Here is a 26,904-nt window from a genome sequence, read left to right on the forward strand (position 1 = left end):
TACATTATTGTGGCAGATCAAAAGACTCATATAGAACAAAAAAAGTGACTTTATAAAGTCATTTATTGTTTAACAAATCTCTCCAAATTGGCTGTTGAGCCCAAGTCTCCATGAATAAGAAACTGTTTGCTGTAAAGTAGCAAAGACGAGGAAATCTGAACATAATAACTTTTGTCTACTTAAAGACAATAAAAAGTCCAGTCTTTCCTTAACCATATTAAAAATATTATTGATAGAGAAATGCTTTATATATGAGATCACTGGTTTTAGTCCTGGTTTAGACCTGCTTTAGTCCTACTTTAGTCCTAGTTTAGTCCTGGAATGGATTAATCCTGGTTTTAGTCCTGGTGTTAGTTCTGGTTTGGTCCTGGTTTAGTCCTGGTTTAGACCTGGTTTTAGTTCTGGTTTTAGTTCTGGTTTTAGTTCTGGTTTAGTCCTGGTTTAGTCCTGGACTGGATTAGTCCTGGTTTTAGTCTTGGTGTTAGTTCTGGTTTAGAGGCGCACAGGAGGAAGCGCGGTTTACGCAGCGTACGCGAGAAAACACGATCCACACGCGGCTCACGGGAGCACGTCGGTGTCCGCGCAGTAACTACGGAAGGAAACGTGGTCCGCGCGTTCTCAGGTTAATGACGATGATGAAGGTGTGTGTTTGTGTGTGTGTGTTTGTGTGTGTTTGTGTGCGTGTCCCCTCATGTGGCAGGTCACTATAGGACAGTAGTGCAGACATCATGAGCCTATGCAGGTTGTTTTCACCAGTGACATTTAAGTTGTAGGCGATATTATATTAGTTATTTTCTTTTATATTTCACGTCGGGAGAATAATTTCCAAGACACGAATGTGTTTTTACCTGTGCACTGCTGCCTCTGTTCTACTGGCTCTTCGACCTCGTCCACTGTGCCTGACGCCGCCAGCTTTAACATGACGTTTACATCGCTCTTACTGCGCGAGTTTTGTGTGGGTTTCCGGCAATGAGAGGAATTACCGAAATAAAAAAAATGTATAAATGTGGTTTTTGTGTGTGTGTGTGTGTTATTGTCCCAACAACACATAAAAACAGGTTTTATAATAAAGCAACTCGCATACAGAAACACTAAAGTTAGAGATTAAAAATGAGATTAACGCGATTAAAAAACATAACACGCTAAATATGACTGTAATTAATTAATCGCAATTAACGCGATAATTTGACACCCCTAATTACTATTATATTTAATATCATACACAAAACTATTTATTGTATCAATACAGAAAACACACACACAGATTTAATGAAATAAAACAAAAGCAAAAGAAAACAGTTGAATCCTCCAGTGTGTGACAGGGATTTTAATAAACAAAATAGCAGAAAAAAACCCAGGATCCTGTAGAGCGGGTTAATACAAACATTTTAAGACCAAATGACGAGGCTCACAGCAGGAGTTACAGAGAGAGGGGCCCCAAGATTACAATATAAATCAATGGGAGCCAGGGTCAGAAGGAGCCAGAAGTGCTGCACATTAACTTCCTATTTGGAACATGGTGAGTAGTGGGTTACCTATGTCCATTTATGTATGCAGTCCATGGTGTACTCTCGTATGTTTTTTGAAATTAGAACTATCAGCAAAGTTTTTCCTACAGACTTGGGCAGGTGAATGGTTTCTCCCCGGTGTGTGTCCTCATATGTGTTTCAAGAGTCATCTTTCGGGCAAATGTTTTCTTACAAACTGAACACCCAAATGATTTTTCCCCTGTGTGTGTCCTCATATGTGTTTCAAGATAAGCCTTTCGGGCAAATGTTTTCTTACAAACTGAACAGCTGAATGGTTTCTCCCCTGTGTGTGTCGTCATATGTGGTTTGAGATTATCCTTTCGGGTAAATGTTTTCTTACAAACCGAACAGCTGAATGGTTTCTCGCCTATGTAAACTCTCCTGTGTTTTTGTAGTTTATATTTAGACTCAAATCTCTCTTTAAGAACAGAGCACTTGTATGTCCTGCTCTCAGCTCCTTCACCACTTCCTGACATGTCTCCATTGCTCACAGTGGCTCTGGTCTCGGGTGCAGACTTGTATTTTGGGGACAGACGTGAGTTTTGTGCAGTGGTGCTTCTGGCTCTTTTCTGGACTTGGTTGTGGTGATCTCCATCAGCCCCGGTGTCCATGTGTGCAGGTGAACAGCTGAGTGGAGCTCTCCAGTCTTCATCACTGTTAGTGTCACAAGGGCGCTCTTTGTCTCCCTCAGTCTCTGAGTGGACATCCTCTCTGTGGATGTGTGTCTCTGCTCTGATGTCCTGTCCTTGTTTGTCCTCTCTGTGTACATGTGTCTCTGCTCTGATGTCCTCTCTCTGCTGAGTTTGTCTTTGTTGAAGCAGCGAGGACTCTTCTGTCTTCACACTCACAGTACTACATTCTGGGACAGACCTGAAAAATATAAGATACATTTGTATATTTCAAATTCAATCTGAATATTTGGAATAGAAATTAATAAGAATCAATAAATTAAAGAATTGCCATTTGAAAGTGTCTGAGACTCACACTTGAAGCTGATCTTCCTCTTGTTCTCCTTTAATGTGTGGAATCAGACCAGTGCTCAGAGAGGGGAGCTGGACAGCTACAGGAGACGAGAGAATACACATTTACACATACACGTGCAGTCTTGTGGCATGAACAGTTTGTGAACTTGTCTGTAGTCTTCTACTTTAAGGCTGATGGGGTGTCTTTTCTGTCCATGAAGTTATAAATACGTTAGAGTCAATATCTGAAGTGATATGGAGTCCTGCAGGTTCTTCTGTTGTTTTACCCATGGCGTAAGTTTCTAACGAGCTGTTTTCTACATTATATCATACTTTTCATATTTTTTAACATCCATAGGCTAAAAATAAGATCCGTAGGGTCAATAAGACTTACCGGCTCTGACAAGCACGACTCTCGGGCTCAGAGCTTTCAGAGCCGAGTTCAGGAGCCGCTGGAGCCGCTGGTTCTCGTGTTTGGAGCGGCGCAGCTCCTCCTCTAAGTTTACTATGGTGGTCTTCAACAGCACAAATATGCCCTCAGCTTCCCCACTCAGCCTCTCCTCCACAAACGCTCTCCAGTCTGTGGACATGTGTTCACACACGTGTGCCATATCAGTTGTGTCAGGGCACGGCTCTGCTCTCCTGTTAGCTGCGGTGTTACCTCCAGTGGTTAGTAAAGAGCGTCCTATCCCACTCATGGTCCCGCTGTATAGAACATCTATTTAACTACTGCTGTATTTTGCGATGTACTGAAAATTGCGCACCCGATCTGGCAACCCCAGTCAGTGCGATAGGAAGTGCCCGGTGTGGTCCGTCTGCTTTATCCGCCTCCTGTCATGATGAACTTGTGAGATCTGCAGATTATTTATGAAATGTTTTGGATTTACAGCTAAAATATTCCCCAGAAAAAGCATTACAGTTGTTTTCTCTTCGGTTTAGTGGTGAGTGATTAGAGCTTTTTTCTACGCTCTTAGCGCTGTTTTTCTCGCTAGTTTTAGCCAAGAGTTTTCAGAAGCCACCATGCACAAGAGCTAGAACCAAATAACCAAGGACAGAAGCAGATAAATGTATAATAGAAACAATCTGTGCTCTATACAGGTATTTTTTTTTACATGTTCACATGTAGGTGCACTGTGTGATTTTTCTGGTTTACGATTCGCCAGATTTTTGTCTTCATGATGTTAAGACTTATCTGAAATACTCCACAGTGCTGCTTTAAACTTATCTCCAATGAAAATAAGCAGGTAATGGTGCCAGGCCAAGTTACAGTTCAGCTCTATGGAGATGTGAGCCCTCCATCTGAAAGAATCCGTGTTTTTCAAGGGAATTTGGAGCAGTAAAAACACATGGAGGTACACTCTGGGTAATAGGAAGTAATTCCCCTCGTGGATCAATAAAGTTTGTTGAAATCTATAATAAAATATAGAATGCGTGATCACTAAATCTTCATTAATCTGCAAACTCTAAAAGGATCTCTATAAATTGTTTTTCCTGTGTAGTTTCAAGGTGGACTATGTAATTTACAGGTGGTATTATTATTGCTCAAATGACAGTGGAGAACATATGCTTAATACTACGGAACATTTCAGGCAAACTACTGAAATCACAATGAGGCCAACCGGAATAATAATAACCCTTCACTCAGAACGTTACATACTGCACATTTAACTACAAGATAAGCCTGTCATGATAACTGCAATACTGATTTGTCCTTCAGTATATGATAGTTGATTCATATATATTCTGAGCAATTTATTACTGTATATCTTTGTATCAGTGTATTGTACTTCAAATGTTCTTATCATGACAGGGTGATACAGGATGTTAATGCATTTATTTGTATTGATATGTAATTTTTGCCTTATGTTTTAGTAGAAGCAAGCCACTATGGAGCCTGTAGTGCACCAGATTTGGCCCAGAGTGTGGCAAAGACTCCACAGACCTCTGGCTCTCCTCCGAAAGAACCACTCAGGCTGCACTCACCACTCCTCCTTCGCTCCTTCGCCCTCTCCTCATCTTTCTCGCCCCCGATCTCTGCCTCTAGTGTCTCGCCTGTACCAGCCCTCAAACCTGCGCGATGTAGGACCTGACAGCCGCCTGCAGGGGGAGCAAACCTGTAAGAGTCAGAGGCTCATGCAGCAGGCAGGACTTGTCTACCCCTCTAACCCAGGCTGCTACTACTACCTCCCTGCCACTGTGCGCGCCATGGAGAAACTGGTGAGAGGATACCTAATAAGAAAAAACATCTATGTTTTAAATTGACATTTCAAGGTTAAATTTAAATAGGCTTTATAGATTAGCACAGGGAAATTCATCCTTTGCATCCTTTTAGGAGCAGAACCTGGGGACCCATCTCCAAATCTTGAGCTTGACTTGAGGACCACTGTTGCTATAAAATTATTATTCTTTTGAGTAGGTGTAAAAGTGCGCTGCTTATATTCATTTAAGTTATAAAAAAATCTAAAAAAAAAAAAAAAATAGCTGTAAAGAGAGGAAAATATTATTTAACTCCTCTTTACCTTAACATCAAGATGACTATTTTTTACTGTTGTCGCAGTCAGGCCCGTCAACAGAAATTTGGGGTCCCGGAGCAAGAAGACTCACATGGGCCCCCTCTAATAAATAGCCTGACGCCCCTGGTCACAGTTAAAATAGCAGGAATTAATAACATTTTTAATACGATGCAATAACAGTGGCTTAGATGGTTAAATGTTCCAGTATTTTGAGGTGATACACAGCCTCTGTTTTCATAAAATAAAAAACTAAAATCTCTATTTAAATGCTTTTTTTAGTATAAAAAGTGAAAAGAAATGTCTAAATAGTAACATTTCCTGGTATTTGAACCTCAGGTGCGAGTGATAGACGAGGAGATGCAGGGGATCGGAGGGCAGAAGCTGGACATGCCCAGTCTATGCTCTGCTGATCTGTGGAAGACCAGTGACCGCTGGGAGCTGATGGGGAAGGAGCTGTTTAGGCTGAAGGACCGTCATGGATCAGACTACTGCCTGGGCCCCACCCACGAAGAGGCAGTTACAACACTAGTGGCCCATCAGACCACACTGTCCCACAGACAGCTTCCCCTGCTGCTCTACCAGGTACACTGCAGGCTGTTTGTATAATTACTGCAACTGCACATAAAAGGTGCATTGTGTAACTTTTCTGGTCGAGGGTCTGTCACATGCTTTTCTTCATGGAGATGTTACTGCTTTGTCTGGAATGTTTCACAGTATAAATTAAACCTTTCTATCTTCATGGAGATCAAACCAGACCAAGTTACAGGTCAGATCTGTGGAGAGGAAACCTACCACTCACAGTCAGAATGCCTGTTTTTTTTAGGGATTTTTGAGCTATAAAACCAACTGTAATTGAATAAATGTAAGGTAGAGCTGTTTGATGTCATGCTGTGGAACATTCCAGACAGAGAAATTACATATTGATAGAAATAAGCAGGTGATGGACCCCCAACTAAAAGGTTACACAGTGCATCTTTAATAACATTAGAATTATCTTTAATAAAATACTTTTGTCTCTTCAGATTACCCGTAAATTCCGAGATGAACCGAAGCCTAAGTTTGGTCTCCTTCGAGGAAGAGAGTTCTACATGAAGGACATGTACTCTTTTGACATGAGCGAAGAAGCTGCATATCAAACTTACGAGTCTGTCTGTGAAGCTTACACCAGACTGTTCACTCGTCTGGGCCTGCGATGCGTTCAGGTACAAGCCGACACGGGAAACATCGGAGGAACACTGTCTCACGAATTTCAGCTTCCTGCAGATATTGGAGAAGATAGGCTTTTGGTGTGCGGTTCCTGCTCCTTCTCTGCTAACGTAGAGACTTTGCCATTGGACCAAACCAACTGTCCCAAATGCAAAACAGGAAGTCTAGCGCAATCAAAAGGAATAGAAGTTGGTCATACGTTTTATTTGGGTAAAAAGTACTCACAAATGTTCAACGCTGCATTTAGCAACACCCAAAACAAGGCTACGATTACAGAAATGGGTTGCTATGGTTTAGGAGTGACTCGTATTCTAGCTGCTGCAATTGAAGTCCTATCAACAGATGACGAGATTCACTGGCCGGACCTCCTTGCCCCCTACCAAGTGTGCGTGCTGCCACCTAAAAAGGGAAGCAAAGCAGATGAAGCCTCGAATATAGCTGAAGATATGGCGTACAGTTTAGGAGAAACCTTACCTAGTTTGAAAGGGGAGGTTGTAATGGATGACCGCACTCACATGACCATAGGGAAAAGACTAAAAGATGCTAAGAGACTGGGTTATCCTTTTGTTATTGTAGTGGGGCAGGGGGCACTAGAGGAGCAGCCCAAGTTTGAGGTGATCTGCCAGAAAAGTGGGGAGACAATGTTTCTCAGTAAAGATGGACTCTTAGATCTGCTGCAGATTGTTGAAACCGTATAAATAATGTAAGTGTGATGTTGTGTGTACAGGTGATGGTGAAAAATAAACAATATATATTACTTTTAGTATTGTGTTATGCAAGTAAATTTTTTTTATTCATTGAGTAATGAAAATTAAGAGATACATCGATATGTGTTTTTTCACATCTGATGCCAATATAGACTGATGACCTCTGCTGATATTTTTGGGCTGATATGTATAGGGTGACCAAATTTTCAAAATCAAAAACTGGGATACCGCCATTTTGGGGTTCTGATAATATAGTAATACATTTATTAAGTAATTAAAATTAAAACAATAATAACAATGAAATTGTGAAACGAGTGTATAATTAAGGAAAATTGTTCTGCACTCGGCCCATTCATAACTTATTCAGGACATGTGAGTCACTATAGTCCGATTTTCTTTGTGTTTGGTCGTTTTTAAGCAGCTTTTCTGTATTTTACTGAACCAAATGATAATTTATGCCTCTCTTTACTGTTGGCAGGGTCAAACTGGTCAAAAATAGGGACACTTAGGACATTTTTTCTATAAAACTGGGACAAAACACTGGTTTTGGATAAATCTGCTAGGACATAGGACTCAAAATTGGGACTGTCCCAGGTATAGGGACGTGTGGTCACTCTAACCTATTCTTACGCTTCTTATTTAATTTTCGCTTCAAATGAGCTGAAATAAATATTTTCTGAAGTACACAGCACTAAATGGCAACATTACCCCAGAACTAATGTACCTTCCTTTGTTTCCGCACGGACCTCAATACACTTCGTACCGACAGTTCACGTGTGAAAACACGAAAGACACGAATATTCAATTTTTGCAACATATTTACATTACAAAAAAGAACAAATATGGCAAACGACAGCGAAGATGAAGTTATGGATGCGTTTGTGGACAAATTCAAGACCGAAAAGTATAAACATGCCTTTAGTGAGGACAACTGGGAAGAGGTAAACAGAACATGTATTTCAAAATCACATTAAAGGGGAAAAGCAGAAAATTTTCTATAACAAGACTTATTTTCTGTAAGCCTGTGATGAACAATTTACGTCTCTATATAATGGAAACAATTATGGAAAAAAGCTAAATCGTACGTAGTGCAATAAAACATTTTAGCTCTTGTTATTTTCCTTCCTCTTGTCTTATCATTTTGAGAGAATTTAAGAATAGTAAATACAAAGAAATCAATCAGTTAAACATTTATCGTAGGCTACTGAAACTGAATCATGTTTCAACCCCATAGAAAATGAAGATGTATGTTTAATTGCTACAAAATTCTGTATGAAAAGCAACTTTGTCAAACTTTTGTTTTCCTGTTGTTACTGGTCACTTTATTTTTACTCAGAAAAACTGCCTTGTTGAGAAGATCTGTCATGCTGTTATTTTAGGAGATGGAGAGAATTCCTCTTTTTATGACCAAAGCTCCAGACGAAATTGACCCAAAGAAATACCCTGGACTGGCTGCTCTTCAGGCGATGATCCATGATGAGGACCGCACGCCAGAAGGTACCTCACTGTTTTATTTGAAGTAATGCTTTGCCACAGTACTAAAGTTAATACACTTTTATCCAAGTACCACCGTAATAAAAAATTTTTAAAAAAAGCATGGGCTAAATGGGCTGTGACATGCCATGATTTTAGAATTAAAAACAACCTCTGACTGAGACTACATTTTAAAAAATCTCATATTACACTATTTTCTTATATATGCTATTATGTTGTTTTCTGATCAAAAACATATCTTGGAGTTGTGTTTTATTTCATTCGCACATATTTATCACAAATTCTGCACATTTAGGCTGAGTTCGGCTCTCAAAAAGAAAACACTCTGTTCCACCTTGTGATGTCATGTGGTAATACAGGAAGTTCTTCACTCTGTTCTCCATACACCTTCACTAGAATCATTTGGATTATTTCAGTCCTGAAATTGCCCATCTTTACTGAACAAAAGGTAAAGGTAACTTGAAAACTACCACTACATGACCTCACAATGTGGAACAGAGGATTTGGAGCTTTGGAGATGTTGACAGACCATTAGGCTGATAAATAAAGAATTACTCAAATACAAGAAAATATTGTGGAGGGCCGGGCCAAAATACTTCACTCAATTCTGCATAATATGAATTGTTTTTTTTTTTTTTATAAAAAGCAGAAAAAAGCATTGTTTTGACAAGCTGGTAAGACTGGAAAGAGTTTATGTTATGACTAAGCAATGAAAAAGTGAGGTTGCCTTACAAAATGTTATTAAAAACACCTCCAAAATAAAACCAAAGCAGCTTTAGTCCAGCTTTAGTCCAACTTTAGTAAAATTATAAAATATGTTTATTTTGTAATTCCAAATTATCTTAAATGGGCCAGTTAGAGTCAACATATGTGGCCTGGGAGCTGGACAATGACCAGGTCTGCTCAGATACGTGCGAATGAAATAAAACACAACTCTGGATATGTTTTTGATGAGTTACAAACATTAGAACATGATTTAAAGCTCGAGAATCCATTTTGGGTAATACTGGACTTTTAAAGGGCAATAATAATAATAATGATAAAGAATCTATGTGGGACTTATTTACAAATGTGTTAGTAGGACTCAAATGTTCAAAGCCATTCATAGATACCTTCTTAGCATATTTACTTACCTTCTTAACTACCTTTTAGCAACAAAGGCACCTGTGACTGAAAATACTTCACATTCAAGGCAAAGCACTTACATCTTCACTAATACAAGCAGACGACAGACCCTCCATTAAAAATGTTGCGTCGTGCACAATTAAAACATCACCTTTTTCTTTTTTCTGTGTTTTTAGAAAAAGCCGAAGATCTGAAAAATGAAGGCAACTCTTATTTTAAATCTAAGAAGTACACACTCGCCCTTGTCTCCTATACGGCTGCTCTCAAAATGAAGTGTGAAAATCTGGAACTGAACACAATCATTTACTCCAACCGGGCTGCTACGCATTTTTATCTGGGTAAAGATATTTGACATTATTACATTTTATAGCTTTATGTTTTATGTAACCGTTTTTGGTGTGATTTTTAAATCTGTTTTCTTGCAGGTAATATGCGTTCGGCGTTAAACGATGCTACAGCTGCAAAGAAGTTGAAGCCAGATCATCTCAAAGCCCTGATTAGAGGTGTGTGTTTAAAGTTATTGTGGAAATATTTGGGTGACAACGAAATAGAGATCTTAACTCAAACAATTGTCTTTGTGGGGTTTATGTTCTTGCAAGAGAAGAGAGTAGATCAGGTAGAAGAAGGATAGAGAGAGAGCGTGGGGCAGTCCCACAAAGGGATGTAGAAGGTCATCATGACATAAATAATGAGGAGAGGACTGGACAGTGAGGGGATGCACCTGAGAGAGGAATGCCAGTTTCAATGGAAAAGTACTGACAGAAACTGGGGCCAGATAAGTATAACAGTAAATATGTTCAAGGACATGTTAAAATGAATTTTTCTACTACAAAGTGATTTTCGTTCATTTCAATTCTGTTCAAAATTATACTTGAAAATGAGTCAAGGTCAAGGTTTATTTATATAGCACTTCACTAGCAACGACCACTCCACAACGATGGACTATGATAAAGATTTTTATTGACGATGGATAAATGTGATGGCTGGGGGAAGACTCAGGATTTCAGGACACCCGCTTCTGTCTAGATGATGTCATCAGGCTGAAGGATGAATGAGAGACACAGGGTGAGAGATAAGGGGTCGAGAGAGCGGAGACAGATGGTGTTGTCAGGATAGGCCTGTATAAATGGGGCTTCTGGGTAATTGAAGGTGTGGTTGAGCTGAGCTGTGGTTCACCGGAGAGGAGCAGGGGGAGGTTGAAGTGTATCCCTGCTCCTGAATCTCAGTCAATCATATTCATCATATTCCACATTTAAAAAGAGACAGTACTGCCCCAAAAATGCTTTACAATATGGATTTAAAAAAAATTATGAGAATACACAAGTAAAAAATAGGAGTAAAACACAATAAAATATGAGTAAAACAAGGGTAAGAACACAGATAAAAGTTTAGAAAATCTACTTGACTTAAAAGCCAGTGTAATATAGGATTACTGTAACAATAAAAATAGAAGCACTAGAAATTTATTTTATTTTATTTCAATTTTATTTAACCAGGAAAAAAAGCCCATTAAGATGAAAAAGCTCTTTTTCAGTGGAGCCCTGGCCAAGAGATTTTACACTTTTTGAGAATTATTTATGCTAAGAATAAAATCTTCACTAATAGAATCGTGAAATCCTTAGTTCATATACATTTTTATTTAATTCTAAGTGTTAATATTATTAGAAAAATGTGTATTTCTGCTTCTGAAATTCTCACAATCCCTAAAATAATGTCTGAATATACTGTATTATGACATCTCTTCTCCCAATTAACTATTAACTCATCTTGACATTATAATTTGCTCATTTCAATTATGATCACTATCCCAGTGTGAATATTGTTTTATTACCTATTTTTCTTCAATTCTTCAAAATGCCTCATAGCTTTTCCCAGTATTCTGTATAAATTCACGAACTTCTCCTGGTATAGCAGCTGATATTGGTACCAATCAAATAATTCAGTTACCAAGAAAATACATTATTCTTTTAAACCAAATTTGTCTTGTATAGATATTATATATATTATACTCAGTCACAGTTTTGATATGAAAGTGATTACAATTGCATTGTTATCTTGTCTGTAGGTGCTCAGTGCTGCATAGAGCTGCGTAACTTTGCAGACGCCTTAAAATGGTGCGACGAGGGACTCAAACTTTACCCCACAGACAAGAAACTACTAGAGTTCAGAGCCACGGCAGACAAAAACAAGGTAATAGGTCTTATTATTATTATTATTGAGAAAAGTGCATTGATTTTAATATATAATGTAATTGGAGTTTGTGTGTTGTGTTGCAGAGAGCAGCTGAGAGAGATGCAAGAAAAGCCAAAGCAAAGGAAAAGAAGCTGCTCGGGGAGAAGGAAACTCTACTCAACATTATAAAGGTCTGTTACTGATTGGAAAAGATTTTTTTCTTTATACATCTTGAGAAGAAATTAAGAAATGCATTTACTACACCGCACAACTTAAAGGTGCATTGTGTAAATATTCTTGACCCATATTAGATCTGTGGAGAGGCAACCCTGCCTGTTTTTCTAAATATTTTTTAGCTGTAATAGCACCTATAATTGAATAAATGTACCATATTCTACGGGCTATTAGGCGCTCTGGATTATAAGATTATTATAAGTCATTAAATGGTCTATTTTTGAACTTTTTTCACAAATAAACCAAACTGGACTTTAAACGAAACACAACAGTTGGATGGGTCAGTGGGACTTTGTTTGTGGCGTTCACGGTGACTCTGGGCTTTGTTCAGTTGTGGTGTGTAGGGAGGGTGCTGTCTGGGACCACTGGATTGTTGGCGTGTTCACAGTGACTCAGTTGTTCAGTTGTGGCTAGAAGTGGCACATTGAACTCGCTTTTTCGGTTTGTTCCTCCGTTCCTCGTCCACATGGAGTGATGAGTGTGGCTGTGGGTGTGTTTTGCTGCGCAGTCGCTGTCTGCTCCGTGTGTGTTTGCGTGCGATGCGGGTGGTGCGGCTTTGTAGTTTACTGAAGTCGTGCTGGGACACCCGAGTGGATTTGTGTATGGGGCGCTCTGGATTGCGGGGCGATTGGTTGTTTTTTGATGGGGTTAGAGGCTTAAGAGCGCACCTAATAGCCCGGAAAATATGGTAGATAGATTAATGTCATACTGTGGAACATTCCAGGCAGAGCAATGACACATCCATACAAACAAGCAAGTGACGGACCCCCAACAAAAGAAAAGTTACACAGGGCACCTTTAAGACATTCAAATTAAGGGAATTTAATATAGCACGAAAATACAAGCAAAACTTGTAACAAGTTCTGATGTAAAAGGAAGTATAACAGTTATACTGTTTATTTGTTCACAATTTGACATTTTGACAACTTTAATGTAATGTCATTTTTTTTCTTTTTCTACTGAAACCAGTTGTCAATGCAAAACTGCCAGATCTATCTTACTTTTTTTTTTTTACTATATTACTATAGATAATACTTCAACTGAAATTCACAAACAAATCAAAAGAGTCTTCAGTGATGTGTCCATTCTCAGAGTGTGACAGCGTTACTAACTGCTACTAGGTGCCTCAAAACCTTGAGTGGATTTCCCTCCATATTAGGCCCTCTGTACTGATTGGTTTCTAATAATGCTTTAATAATTATCATGTAATTTATTTATAAAACCCCAGCAATCTCTGGCGATTAATAGTATTTCTAAAAGGATTGTCCTTTTAAAATTGGTACCTAGTGATTTCTGTACCTCACAGCCTTAACTAGGCTGCAAGCTCCAGTTGAACCACTCCTTGGGCTTGTGTACAGCTGTGTCTCACTTTTGTTCATGCACTAATTACTGCATACAGCAGACTGAGTTTAGGACTAATTTTAGATTATACACCTATTCTGCCACAAGGGGTCCCCAGTGTACAACTTTTGCATTCAGAAAGTGTCAGTTGACGTAATAACTCTTAAAATAGGGGGGATCTAGATATCTATATTTAAGTGAACTAAACGTGTAAACAGTCCAAACTAATTGAAATGTTAGGATAAGTTTATAACCAGTGTTTGTGTTGATTTTTTGCTCATAGGAGAGAGGCATTAAGTTCTTCCCCTCTACTCAGCCTCAGCACGGCTCTGACAGTGACGACGATGATGATGAATCTTCGTCTCGTGGCCTCTCACAGCTCAGTCTGGATGGTCTGAGTTCACAGGAGGTCACCGGGACGCAGGTCTATCTAAACCAGGAGGATGGAGCCCTCTACTGGCCAGTCCTCTTCCTCTATCCTGAACACCAGCAGAGTGACTTCATCTCCGCCTTCTGCGAAAACCACTGGTAAATGTCGACTTAAAGGTGCAGTGTGTAACTTTTCTGGTCGTAGTTTCAGGTCAAACGGTTTTCTCCATGGAAAAGTTATTGCTTTGTCTGGAATGTTAGGAATTCTGGAATGTCTGGAATGTCACAGTATGGTATTAAAACATTATATCTTCATGGAGCCCAAATCAGACCAAGTTACAGGTCAGATCTGTGGAGAGGCGACCCCGCTTACAGTCAGAATTGCTAGGTATTTTTGAGCTGTAAAACCACCTGTAATGAATAAATGCAAGATAGAGCCGTTTACTGAGGGACATTCCAGGCTAAGCAAAGCCATATCCATAGAAACAAGCAGGTGACGGACCCCCAACCAAAAAGTTACACAGTGCTCCTTTAATATATTGTGTCATCATTGCCACAGTTTATTTAATTGTTGAAAACTAAATTGTGATAGTTATTTAGAACTAATTGCTTACTGAAGGGCAACCACAAGCCGCAATTTTCACGAGACCCACTACAAGATTAGGTCCACGAGAACAAGACAAGATGAGTTTTTGGCATAATTTGAAATAACAAAGTACTGCAATCCATTACACAATTTTGGCTTTTTTAAATATTTATTTTATGTAATGCTTTAGCAGTGATTGTACTTCTACTTCTTGGAACTACAGCTTCTCAAATTGCATAAATCACCAGCCCTTCAACTATTTTTTGTGGTGAATCCTGTGGCACGAGATCTTGTGTAGTAATCTACCAAGAAAAAAACTGCGTGACAGTTGATTATATTTTAATCTGTCAAGAGTCAGTCATTTGTAATTGTCTTTGTTTATTCAGACTGATGACCTGATAATAAATGACAACATCTAATCTAATTCACTTCACACTCACTGATGGTAAGATACTAGATGCAGATAGTGAGTGTTATGTAGCACTAAAAAAACTTGAAAAACTTGCACTTTTTCAGCTTTTTCTTTTGTTGTTTGGTCCATACATGTATAAGGAGGACGCGATCAATCATTAGTCGGGCATTATTTTGTATTTAACTTGTTTAAAAATACATTGTAACCCATTTCCAGCTTCTCAGATCACCTGTCTCTCATGTTTGGTGAAGAGCTTCCACCATGGGACACAAATCAAAAGTACCGTCCTTCAAATCTCCAGGTCTGTACCACTACATATTTACCTTTAATACCTTATGTGGGTTTTAATACAGTAATTATAATCATCTATTTTCTTTTTAGTTATTTTTTGAAGATGAACAACAAGAGGTACTTTACCAGGTCAACTTAAGGACTTCACTTCTCAAAGTTCTACAGCATCAGCGGTAATTTCCAATCCAATCCACTTCATTTCTATAGCACATTTCACAAGTTTCCAAAGTGCTGCACAAATATATAATAATAACAACAATAATAAAATGATAAAATAAACTATTAAAATAATCATACTAGTCTTAAAATAATAACACCAGTAAAGCAAAATCATAGAATAGCAATAAATAAATAAAACCAATTAAAATACATTTAAAAAATTAATTAAATAAATAAAAGACACAGAATAATAAGACAGAGAATAAGAGTGGGTCTTAAGACAAGACTTAAAACACTCCACTGAAGGGGCTGTTCGGACATGGGGGGCAGAGCGTTCCAGAGCTTAGGGCCAACCACAGAGAAGGTCCTGATCCCCCTGGTTTTAAGTCTCGTCTTAAGCACCACGAGCTGGAGCGGGAACTTGGACTTCAGAGCGCACGCGAGAGTGTAAACTTGGATGAGGTCCGAGACGTACTGTGGGGCCAGTCCATTCAAAGCTTTAAAAACAAACAATAAAATCTTAAAATCAATTCTAAAATGAACAGGAAGCCAGTGCAAAGACGCAAGGTTTGGGGTAATGCGCTCTGTCTTTTGATTTCTGTTAAAAGTCACGCTGCAGAGTTTTGGACAAACTGTAGTCGGTAAAGTGCGTTTTGTGAGATGCTGGAATAAAGTGCATTGCAGTAGTCCAAGCGTGATGAAATAAAAGCGTGCATAACTTGTTCAAAAAGTCTAAAAGATAAAAAAGGTTTGACTTAATAATAATAAAAGCCGCAAATGATAAAAATTAGATTTTAAAACACCATTGATCTGCTTGTCAAACTTAAAATCATTGTCTAAGGTGACGCCAAGGTTAGTGACTGTGGGACAAACATAATTTTTGAGGGGTCCCACATTAATGAGGGGACTGCTGGCCCCAAATAGTATCACCTCAGTCTTTTCTTCATTCAGTTTTAAAAAGTTCTGGGCCAACCAAATTTAGATGTCAAATAAACACACAGCTATTTTTATTCCACTAAAGGCGCTGTACCTGATGTTTAGTGTCTTAAACAGGACTAGTTCATTTTGAAACAGTTTTCCATCGTCCAAACTTATTCCTCACTTTCCTTACATATCCCAAGCGTTCTAATTATTCACCACGGTGAGTTTATAAGAGCTTCTCACAATTTTCAGAGGTCAGAGTGGAGTTTTGTTGCCATGGTAATGCTAAAAACAACTAACAGGCTAACAGCGCTTCCTGGTTTGGGGACAATAAAATGCTGCTTTTACAATATGTCTGTTCTGTGACACATTTTAGACATTTTAGACAAACTTTATTAATCCATAAGGAAAATTATTTGGACACAGTAACTCACACATCACATTATATTATATTAAAAAAGAGCAAGAGTGTCAAATAAGGCATCATTATTGTACAAGTAAAAATAAAATACTGTTGAAATAAGTAATAATGGATATAATAAAATGACATTATTACATGCTATAAAATAAAATGTATTGTCTTTAATAGGTCTGTATAAACTGATAGGGAAAGAAAATCAAACAGGAAAGTCCACATACTTAGACATTGTTTAGTTTCGGTGTTGTCCCCAGATCATTCAAATTAATCCCACGCTCCAGGAAATGTGCTATATATACTGTCTATTACCTTTGCCTTATTTCCTTATACATTCTTCACATTCATTCCATTAAATGCTTTCTCTTTTGATTACAGGTATTTCGTCAAAGCGGGGACACCAAGTTTTATTGTATTAGTGAAAGATTCGCCGTACTGCAAACAATATTTATCTGACAAGAAAGTGCACAGACTGTAAAATAAAAATGAACTTTAAATGTGTTAAAACAGTAAGAGCAAGACATATTTGTGTATAAAGATGTATCATGACAAGCATTTTTTTTTTTTTATCAGACTTTATCATGTTGCAATAGTTCTCAGAAAATCTTTCAAAACAAGAAGAACTCTGATTGAAACCAATAAACACTTAATAATTATGGGCTAGTAGTTTTAAAGTTTCACTCTGTAACTTTTCTGGTGCAGGATCTGCCACCTGTATGTCTCAATAGAAAAAATACTTATTGTTCAGTAATGTTCCACAGTATGGCACAGTTAGGGGTGTCCAAAAATATTGAAATATTGATATATCTTATTGTTTAATGTGATGATATAGTATCGAAATGGTGGGGTGATGTATTGATATATCACCAAGAGTATTTTTTTTTTTATATTTCACTACCATATTTTCCACACTATTGGGCACTCTGGATTATAAAGCACACTGTCATTGAATGGTCTAGTTTGGAACTGTTTTCACAAATAAACCGCACCGGACTTTAAAGGAAACACAGCAGTTGGATGGGTCAGTGGGACTTTGTTTGGCGCGTTCATGGTGATTCTGGGCTTTGTTAAACTGTGGCATGTAGGGAGGGTGCTGTCTGGAACCGCTGGATTGTCGGCGTGTTCGCAGCGACTCAGTTGTTCAGTTGTGTTTAGAAGTGGCACATTGCACTCGCTTTTTTGCTTCGTTCCTCCGTTCCATTTCTCGTTGGCGTGGAGTGATGAGTGTGGCTGTGGGTGTTTTTTGCTGCGCGGTCACTGTCTGCTCTGTATGTGTTTGCGTGCGACTTTGTAGTCGTGCTGGGACACCCGAGTGGATTTGTGTATAGGGCGCTCTGGATTGCGGGGGGCGCAGTCATTTTTTGATGGGGTTGGAGGCTTATGAGCGCGCCCTATGGTGCGGAAAATACTGTACATTATTTTGTTACAGCTACAGTTGTTGCTTGTTTAGTGGGAGGAAACTTGTTTATGCAACACATTTGACATTTTCACTGTTTTGATCAGAAAAATGGGGCATTTTCATATGAACTTTGCACAATAAGTGGTTTCACAAAGACTTTTAGAATCACCCATAAGCTTTTGTTTTTTATTGAACTGTATCTAATAGATTTAAAATATATCGAACAGTGCACTGTATCGAGATTTGTATCATATCATGGCCTATGTATCGAGATATGTATTGTATCGGCAACTTTTTAATGATACCCAGACCTAGGCACAGTATTAAACTTGCCTTTCTCCATAGAAACAAACAAGTTACGCCACTAGGCCAGGTTACAAGCCAGATCTGCAGAGAGGCGATCTCACTCACATTAAGACTGCAAGGTTTTGTTTTGTTTAGTTTTTTTGTAAATGATAACATCATTTAACATCAATAATGAAATAAATGCAACATGGATAATTAGTTAATGCTATATTATTCCATACAATGCAAGAAACCTCCATGAGGATAAGCAGGTGGCAGACTCTCCACCAAAAATGTTGCGTAGTGACCCTTTTAGTTCACTTTTCAAATGATGTGTGCAACTCTATCTCAACATCATTTTAACTATACCAAATATTGTATGTACTGTATTATTATCACCACATACGTACTCATTACTACGACACCAATTAAGCCGAATAAATGCCTTGAAGACGGTCTATGTGTGTTATTTAACTATGACCACACTCTGGAATTACAATAAAGCAAACAGTCTCTTTCAATGCAGTAGAAATAGCTCTCAACATACTTTTAATTGCATTGTTGTTGTTGTTGTTTTTTTTTTTTGTAGTGCCACACAAGGACATTTGAACCCACGCCTTTTTGAGCTGCTTCCTCTTGACAGCTTTAAGTGCTAAAAATGTAGTACGGTGTAGTAACGTGCATGGGTGAACTTGTGGAACTTGTGGAGTCACCCTCTTCTCAAAATCACAATGAAACTGAATCTTCAACAATCTCACATCTAAGTTTCATTTCACAGTAAATGGTGCATGAGTACCACTCTACCTCCCTTCACTTTTTATAGAGGTACTGCACCCTCTACTTGTTTTCATCTGTTTCTGTGTTGCATTTATAGTAGGGATGCAACAATATCCAAATCCTTTACAGTATTTTTACAATATACAACTGTGAATATTCTACTTTTTCCTCTTCAAATACTTTGACAAGATTTAATCCAAAGAACTAAGATTAAAAGTGCTTATAACTGTTATTTCTTCATGTAGTCATGTAGAGCAAAGGATCATGGTCTATGTAGTTCCCTCTGTTTTTTCGTAGCTATTCCTGTATCATAACTATGTATTTAAGCAAAAGGACTTGTAATTTGATATATTGTGATGGTCCACAATATTATTGTGAGACCTTTGATGATATGGCATCCCTAATTTATAGAGACATTTTCTTTTAGTCATGTTTGTTGTCATATTATTGGAGGCTCTTAACGGGAATGTGAAAGTGTCCCTGAGCAGTCTGCATTCTCTGTCCAAGGCCTAACACCTTATGTCCTAAACTGGGGAGGTTTTAAACATGAATTTAAACACATTTTTAAGAGCTTATATTACAGTAAATAAAGTCTTGTGAGCTTTAAGTCATGATATAATGCTGTTACCTCATTGCAAACAGACCTGGAGTTGTGTTTTGTTTCATTCACACATTGATAAATCCTTTATTATTTGTCTGTCTACATCTGCAAAGCTCAAAATGCTCTGTTCCACCTTTTGCAATTCCAGTGTTGAAATCATCCAAATAATTGTAATGAAGGTGTATGGAGTTTAAAACACCTGTTATGTTTTTAAAACTTCCTGTATTCCAAAATCGAATGTTGCCTGAATTAAGAAAATCACACTTGTTCCACTGATAGATTGGTAGATCATTTTACTTGTCAAGTTGAATCTACTCAAATAAAGGAAAATGTTCTTAATTTTAAGTCCTTTTCACTTACTGAGATATTACGTTTTGCAGTAGGACCTTTAAAGAGTAGTCAGACATGTAAGCAGTAATAAACCACCAGTGAAAACCTGCATTTACCCTGCGTGTTTTTGCCTTTCTGTAAAAGCCTTGGCCATAAAAGTTGTAGTATGTATACTTATCCCTATCAAAAAAATATTATAAACTCTTCTGCGTTTTGCTGCTGTGGTAACAAATGAGTCACACACCACATACCTGTTCAAATCTTTCTGGTTTATTTCTTTATTTTCAGTGATTCAGTGATTAGTAATTTACATAAGTCAATTTATTATCAACTTTTAGCTTTTAATGATTCACAAGGACCCCACTTGTTTCGTCATCATACACAACAATTAAAACATAGTATACATTATGTTCACATTGTATAATTTAGTGTTCAAATTTCAGGAGGAGGGATAGAGGGCAGGGACCTATGTAAAAATGTAGAAGTTTTAAAATACTCAAACATAAAATCAATGAAAGTTCAATCTTATTGTCAGTCACTATTTCTACTTGAACAACTACTTCGACTTCAATGTTAATTTTTGTTTTATGTGCCCAGTAATATAATATTTAAATTTTTAAAGGACAAATTCTACTATAAAATTCTGACCTGTCCTTCAGTTCAATTTTAAAAATATTCATTTGTTTCAGCTTTTTGCTATACGGTGCTATTTTGAGGACGACTGACAATTCAAAAGATATAATATTTAATGTTGAATTGTTGAGCTTATCTGCTGTAGAGAGTAAAATAACTACTACAGTACTATGGCTAATTATTAGGGATGGAACAAAATACAATTTCCACAAAACGAGACGAGATGTGAGACTGGGTCCACGAGACAAAACGAAATTTGAACATAATTCGTAATATATACATTTCATCGTTCATTTTCCGATTTTGGTCTCTCAATTTTTTATTTTCTTTATTTCATATTTTTGTTAACTGTAAGCAACATTTTACTTTGTATCAGTGACATAACGTATTTTCAGTATTATTGTTTATCACAGTATTTCTCGTGCTTCAAAATCTGTTATCATGACAGGCCTATTAGTCACTATGGCAACAGTACTAACTTTTCATCATTCGGACAGGTTTTGATGATTCTCTAATTTTTATTTATTTAGGTGGGATGATACCTGTTGAAATGAAACAAATGCATAGCACACTCAGATGGCTGATGTCCAAAATCAACCAGTGTGTAATGCATTTTTTCACTTTTTAATTGCCGCTCCTTGTATTTGCACCTCTATAAGAACTTTGGTGTGCATTTTCTGTTTCATTTAAACAGGTATTATCTCACCAAAATACGTTTTTGGAGGGATAATTCCTGTTGTAAATATAAGTGATAGTTTTACACAAATTAAGAAGCACTTTTTGAGAAACAGTTGAAAAATATGTTGAAAATTACAGGAAGTGGAGAGTTCTAAAACATATGGATGGCAGCACACTGGGGAGAATTCTATCCAAAAGTTTAGTTTCTGATACTTCTGATACTCTGATAATTCCATGGCGCCGTAAAAAAACTTCCAAAGTGGGAAAAGAATTATACAATGTTTAGCTAAATGTTAAATATAACGATCTTAAATGAGTTTGTAATAGTCCAACATAGGTCATACTTTACTTTAATGTGATATAGTGCTGTCTCCTGATCCCACCCCACATTATCCCACTGTAAAGTTCTGGTGGATCACAGGACCCTGGCCCATCATCATCATCGGGGCTGGCTGCATGTTCACCACGTTGGTCACCGTCACCATAGTTGGAGTTTTGTCACGTGCTCTTAACTCACGATGCATCTGACACCAGGAGCACCACACACAGAAGCAGGAGGTGCAGATGTCCTTGCATATATTGCCCTGGGAAAAAGAGGAGAGCACTTCTTTATTAATCAATAAGTTAAACAGCAATTCAATTTTATGTTTATTTTAACTTAGTAATGTATTTTTGGGGTGCAATAAAGAGATCACAAAGCAGTTCTTTAAGAACACTCAATGTATGCAGTAAAATATAGCAAAGACAGTAGTACAAAATAATACATATAGGCTTTATTTGTAACAAAACTCTATTAAGAAGTCACCAAGTCTTGAGAATCACATTTTTCTTGAAGTATTTTTTTTTTATCTACAAAATACTACAGAAATAATACATTTTTTACTTTATTTTATGATTAGTTGACTAGTCAATTAGCCTACAGACTGGTCCACTAATGCAATCATTGGAATCTCTGTCAAACAAATACACCTTATTATTATTATTATTTTTTTAACTTGAATGAATTTAAAGTGCCACTATTATGTTATTTTCTGATCTCTGTTATAATGTTGCTTCCTCATCACAATCATACCTGGAGTTGTGTTTTGTTTCATTCAAATTTACGCTGAGTTCTTCCCACAAACTGAAAGCATTCTGTTCCACCTTGTGATGTCATGTATTAATACAGGAAGTGCTCCACTGTATTTTGCAACTCCACACACCTTCACTAAGATCATGTGGATGATTACCAATCTCAACTGAGCTAAGGGCAAAAAAAAAAAAAAGCTGTTAACTTGAAAACTACCACTTCATGACATCACAAGCTGGAACAGAACATTTAAAAGGTTATTCAAATATTTGTGAGGGAAACAAAACACAACTCCAGGTCATTATAACACGGCTTAAAGCTTAACAAGAGTCAGTTTTGAGTAATATAGGACCTTTAACATTTCTCTTTATTTCTCTGACCTTTATTTTGTATCTGTGCCGAATAGCCACTCTGAGCCCAAACACAGCAGGGGGCACACAGAAAGGGATCCCACACGCGGCCACGACCCCAGGGCCAAGGATGTCACACAGCGGGAGGCAGCGGTTCTCCTGAAATCTTCCAGAAACGGTGCAGGCCAGGCACGGGCAGCACCAGAAACCATAGCAGCCTGGAAGACAAAAAACAGGGTAAAAAAAAAGTGAGCAGGTAGAAACATTTTTTTTTATTAAAGCATAAGTATGATACACTGTTTTAAAGGTGCTATATTACGCAAAGCTGACTCTTGTGAGGTTTAAGCCGTGTGATAATGTTGGTACCTCCTCAAAAATATACTTGGAGTTGAAAATAGAGTGATATAGGCCCTTCATATATGAAATTATTTGATTTACTCATAGATAAGTCCTAGTTTAGTCTAGACCTGCTTTAAACCTGGTCTATTTCTGGATTTGTCCTGGTGTAGTCCTCTTTATCTAGTCCTTGGTTAAGTTCTGGGTTAGATCTGATCTAGTACTGATTCAGTCCCAATCTAGTACTGGTTCATATCTGATCTTATCCCTACTTTAGTCTTTGTTCAGTCCTTGATTAGCTCTGGTTTAGTCCTGGTTCCGTCCTGGTTCCGTCCTGGTTCCGTCCTGGTTTCGTCCTGGTTTCGTCCTGGTTTAGTCCTGGTTTAGTCCTGGTTTATTCCTGGTTTAGTCCTGGTTTAGTCCTGGTCTAGTCCTAGTTCAGTTTTGGTTCAGTCCTGGTTTAGTCCTGGTTCAGTCCATTTATTTATTCTTTAGTCTAGCTTTAGTTCCTTGCTTAGTCCTGAGTTAGACCTGGTCCAGTTTTGGCCTCACCCTGCTCCTGACCTGATCTTGGCCTGATCTTGACCTAGTTGAGTCCTGGCCTAATCCCGTCTTTCTATAGTTTTGTTATACACATATAATTAATCTTCGCTCACATGTTTTTGAGTCCTCGAAGCAGTCACAGAGTCCACTGCTCCACTCCACATCATCAGCCTTTGAATACTTCGCCATTGTTACGATTTAATGACAAATTGACCTGTACAAACGGACAATACAGACACAAAAATAACTCAATAAAGCCAAACTCATTATTTAGAATGGCGTTCAATATCTATGTCTTGCCATTCTGCTGATAGAAAAGATAACAGCAAATTTTGACTTTTTCTTATTGTATTGTTATTGTAAAGTGCAAAAGAAATAAAAATCTGATTGAATTAAAAAGAAATTATGAATTTAAAAAAAGATAGTAAAGATGAACACATAATTTACCATGCTCTATATACTATAATACACATGTAAAAGTGCTGTTACCTAAAGAGGTTTTCAAAAACAGTTCCTCCATACTGCATATAATTGTAAAGTATTTGAAAATCTAAAATATATTTTTAAAAAGTCCAATGCCATAAAAGACTATAAAAAAAAAAAAAAAAAAGCAAATTAAAAAAAAAGAAAGGAAAAGAAGAGGAAGATTCAACATCTGCTTTGATCATTATTATTATTATATTTACTGATTGATAGTCTTTAAAATGTAAATAAAATGCATGAAGTTTTTTACCTGTGTGGCTGGACTTGTGGGCTGGCCTGTTGACGACTGAAGGGCTCACTGAGGCTGAAGGAGGCTTTAAACTCCAGATTCCTGTAAAACCTGAATGTGACTGTATGGGGCGTAAATGAAAATAAAAGTAAGTCAATTGTAATTAGCCCAACAGCACTTCCTGGTGTTGATTAGACACAGAGATGGTATGTACTAAATATAAATCAGTAAATCTGTATTAATACATTTCTAGTGCATTGTAAATGTTGTGCATAAACTAGGCTCAGAAAAGCAGGTGGCACTATAAGCATCTTTCATTTATATAGTGCTTTTCAAGACACCCAAACTCTTCTTAATAACACGTGTACATGCACAGAATAAATCCACGTTCAATAGATTTAATGCCATACTGTGGAACATTCCAGGCAAAACAATAACATCTCCATGGAGACAACGCAGTGACCCTCTACCAGAAAAGTTACACCATGCCCCTTTAAGTTGTTGCAACAATACAATCTCACAGACACAAATAATATTTCCTCTGTGTTTTCCTCTGTGGTCTCCGTCCCTTCAGCTTTGGGACACTACTTAATATGGCAGTAGGATTGACAGCTGAAAAATGGAGGATCGAGGAGAGCATTCAAGGAAACGGAAGCAAATAAAGAAGACGTCATGGCGGCATTCAGAAAATGACACACTGCATCTAATAATGTACTGCAGATACAGTAACAATCATGGCTTACTTATTATAATTGCAGTTGACTTTGTATTACAATAGTGTCAGGGAGTTCCCTACAGCGCTGAAAACCAGAGAACGTGACGACGTGTGGACTTAACCAGCTTTTGACAGTGACTCTGCCTTTGAGCCATACACTACAATACAGTGCTTCAACTTTTAGATTTGTAGCCTACTGTTATGCACATGTCACGTGCATTTGTCTAGACATGCTACCATTTTGTAAATCTGTGTGTGTTGCTGGTACTAGTGTTGTCACAGTACTACAATTTTAAACTTTCAGTACTATGGAAAAGGCTTTATACTTATACTTAACAGATTTCAATATACCACAATATAAATACACTTTTTAAACAATTAATTTTAATTTTAATTGTAAAACACTGGTTGTTCAATGGTCAAATATGTCACCATGTTTAACAAAATGTTTTTTGTTTTTTTTATGAGGGGTTGTTGGTTTAACCCTTGACCTCGAACTTCAAATAAACTGTCAGAAATGAATTGTATGTATAGTGAGTCTACAGTGAGTGTGTTGTATGTATGGTGTGTGTGCTGTTGTTATGTATGTTATGTATTTGTGTGATTGTTGCTGTGCTTTTCCCTGTCCTGTAGATTATTATTCCATCAACCTGCCAAATGTTCATTAATACGCAGTGGCAGAGTTAACAATTTGTTTTTTTAATATAATTATTGTCTGTTTTTCCCCATTGTTCTTGAGACATGCACATTTCTATTTGAATTATGGTGAACTGGAAAATTGTCTTATTAGTTGGTTCACCTATTAGATAACCAGAACTGAAAGTAGTTTTGCTAGTACAATTACATTTTGTTAACATCCATTAGATATAATTATTATTATTTTTCTTATGAGTATTACATGAAAGTAAACTACTCTCATTTAATGTCTTATTGGGAGAAAATCAAATTGCTCTGAGGCCTCGGACATTTTTGACACTGAGGGCAATTGGTCAGGGGCCCCTCCAGGTTTGGAGGCCCTAAGCAACTGCCTACTTTTGCCTAATGGTACCACCTCCTCTGTTAATATGTGCTGTCCATTTACAAATAAATAAATGAGAAATAAGAAAATACTACAGCTACTGCATAGTCCCTACCTGCTCCACAATCCACATTCATCGACAAACCCTCAAATAAAATCTTAAACTGGATTTGGTGATTTTCATTATTCATTATGTTGAAGACATTACCTGGAACCAGAGAACTGTTAAAGAGAGTAACTAGAGTCAATATTTTTCAGTATTAATTATCATAAGTTGTGATCTTATGATATTATGTGGTTCTGATATTGATTCTTTGCAGCTAAAGCCATGTCACGCTAACTGTGGGCACTGCTCTGTCTTAAGCTCCGTCAGAAGCTCTGTTACTGAAGTTAGACTTTAATCTGTGCTCTGTTTGTTTGAACACAATGTGGCCATAAAGACCTGATTTAGCTGGAACTACAATAGGTGAGCTGATTTACATTGTTAAACAAATCTTTCACACATAAAATTACAGTCTCAAGCTTAGCCAACAGTTTTTCAGTTAGTCAGTCTCACCTTTTTAGGGAACATCAAACTCCTAAACAGTTTTGGTCACAGGCTTCTCAAAATGTGTTGTTTAAATGCATTTTGTTTGAGTTTTAAGACTATCGTAAATCTTTTTTCACAGTGTAACTGTTGACCTGACTGTTCTTTTTTATTATTCACTAGACTCACAAACTCAGATTTATTATAGCAATGCACAACATGTATTTTACCTGTCCCCATCTGAATTCAATATTATCAGCCTATTAAAATGTTACTTTGCTGCCATGCATCTCTGAGCATCAGGCCCTGTGCAAGTATGACCACCAATGTTGACTGTGACTGTGGAGTGAATGAATAAAACTTTTAGTTTAGTCCTGGTTTAGACCTGGTGTAGTTCTGGTTTAGTCCTGGTTTAGACCTGGTTTAGACCTGGTGTAGTCCTGGTTTAGTTCTGGTTAGGTCCTGGTTTAATCCTTGTTTAGACCTGGTTTAGACC

At 37.5% G+C, this 26,904-nt stretch overlaps 4 protein-coding genes across 11 annotated transcripts; 2 read left to right on the forward strand and 2 right to left on the reverse strand.

The window, feature by feature from the left end:
• Window positions 1-1,312: 1,312 nt before the first annotated feature.
• Window positions 1,313-3,290, reverse strand: LOC129412114 (chorion transcription factor Cf2-like). Of its 2 annotated transcripts, XM_055165156.1 has the most exons (4): window positions 2,886-3,290; window positions 2,514-2,589; window positions 2,298-2,399; window positions 1,313-2,249 (listed from the first exon to the last, which is right to left on the reverse strand). In XM_055165156.1, exons 1-4 carry the CDS (start codon window positions 3,187-3,189, stop codon window positions 1,613-1,615), a joined length of 1,119 nt encoding a protein of 372 aa, XP_055021131.1. In that variant the 5' UTR covers window positions 3,190-3,290; the 3' UTR covers window positions 1,313-1,612. The 2 variants fall into 2 exon arrangements, with proteins under 2 accessions (XP_055021131.1, XP_055021130.1); XM_055165155.1 differs by having other exon boundaries at window positions 1,313-2,399; window positions 2,886-3,289.
• pars2 (prolyl-tRNA synthetase 2, mitochondrial) lies at window positions 3,207-6,973 on the forward strand. 5 transcript variants are annotated; one of them, XM_020933401.2, is made up of 4 exons: window positions 3,207-3,338; window positions 4,364-4,708; window positions 5,341-5,586; window positions 6,027-6,973. In XM_020933401.2, the coding sequence occupies exons 2-4, from the start codon at window positions 4,379-4,381 to the stop codon at window positions 6,906-6,908; spliced, it is 1,458 nt and encodes a 485-aa protein (XP_020789060.2). In that variant the 5' UTR covers window positions 3,207-3,338; window positions 4,364-4,378; the 3' UTR covers window positions 6,909-6,973. The 5 variants fall into 5 exon arrangements, with proteins under 5 accessions (XP_020789060.2, XP_020789058.2, XP_020789059.2 ...); XM_020933399.2 differs by having other exon boundaries at window positions 3,255-3,432; XM_020933400.2 differs by having other exon boundaries at window positions 3,255-3,432; window positions 4,367-4,708.
• Window positions 6,974-7,665: 692 nt separating this feature from the next.
• On the forward strand, window positions 7,666-18,576 carry ttc4 (tetratricopeptide repeat domain 4). The gene is made up of 10 exons (XM_020933411.2): window positions 7,666-7,858; window positions 8,297-8,414; window positions 9,713-9,874; window positions 9,962-10,039; window positions 11,602-11,726; window positions 11,813-11,899; window positions 13,567-13,811; window positions 14,867-14,951; window positions 15,032-15,114; window positions 16,815-18,576. Exons 1-10 carry the CDS (start codon window positions 7,760-7,762, stop codon window positions 16,912-16,914), a joined length of 1,182 nt encoding a protein of 393 aa, XP_020789070.1. The 5' UTR covers window positions 7,666-7,759; the 3' UTR covers window positions 16,915-18,576.
• A 1,502-nt stretch (window positions 18,577-20,078) lies between these two features.
• LOC110167985 (cornifelin homolog B-like) lies at window positions 20,079-24,317 on the reverse strand. Of its 3 annotated transcripts, none has more exons than XM_020933398.2 (5): window positions 24,171-24,317; window positions 23,551-23,651; window positions 22,589-22,776; window positions 21,489-21,723; window positions 20,079-21,390 (listed from the first exon to the last, which is right to left on the reverse strand). In XM_020933398.2, exons 2-4 carry the CDS (start codon window positions 23,624-23,626, stop codon window positions 21,529-21,531), a joined length of 459 nt encoding a protein of 152 aa, XP_020789057.2. In that variant the 5' UTR covers window positions 23,627-23,651; window positions 24,171-24,317; the 3' UTR covers window positions 20,079-21,390; window positions 21,489-21,528. The 3 variants fall into 3 exon arrangements, with proteins under 3 accessions (XP_020789057.2, XP_020789056.2, XP_020789055.2); XM_020933397.2 differs by having other exon boundaries at window positions 21,484-21,723; XM_020933396.2 differs by having other exon boundaries at window positions 20,079-21,723.
• Window positions 24,318-26,904: the final 2,587 nt, after the last annotated feature.

The sequence above is a fragment of the Boleophthalmus pectinirostris genome, unplaced genomic scaffold (genome assembly GCF_026225935.1).
Source record: "Boleophthalmus pectinirostris isolate CB_2022bp ecotype Guang Dong unplaced genomic scaffold, ASM2622593v1 HiC_scaffold_7, whole genome shotgun sequence".
Lineage (NCBI taxonomy): Eukaryota > Metazoa > Chordata > Actinopteri > Gobiiformes > Gobiidae > Boleophthalmus > Boleophthalmus pectinirostris.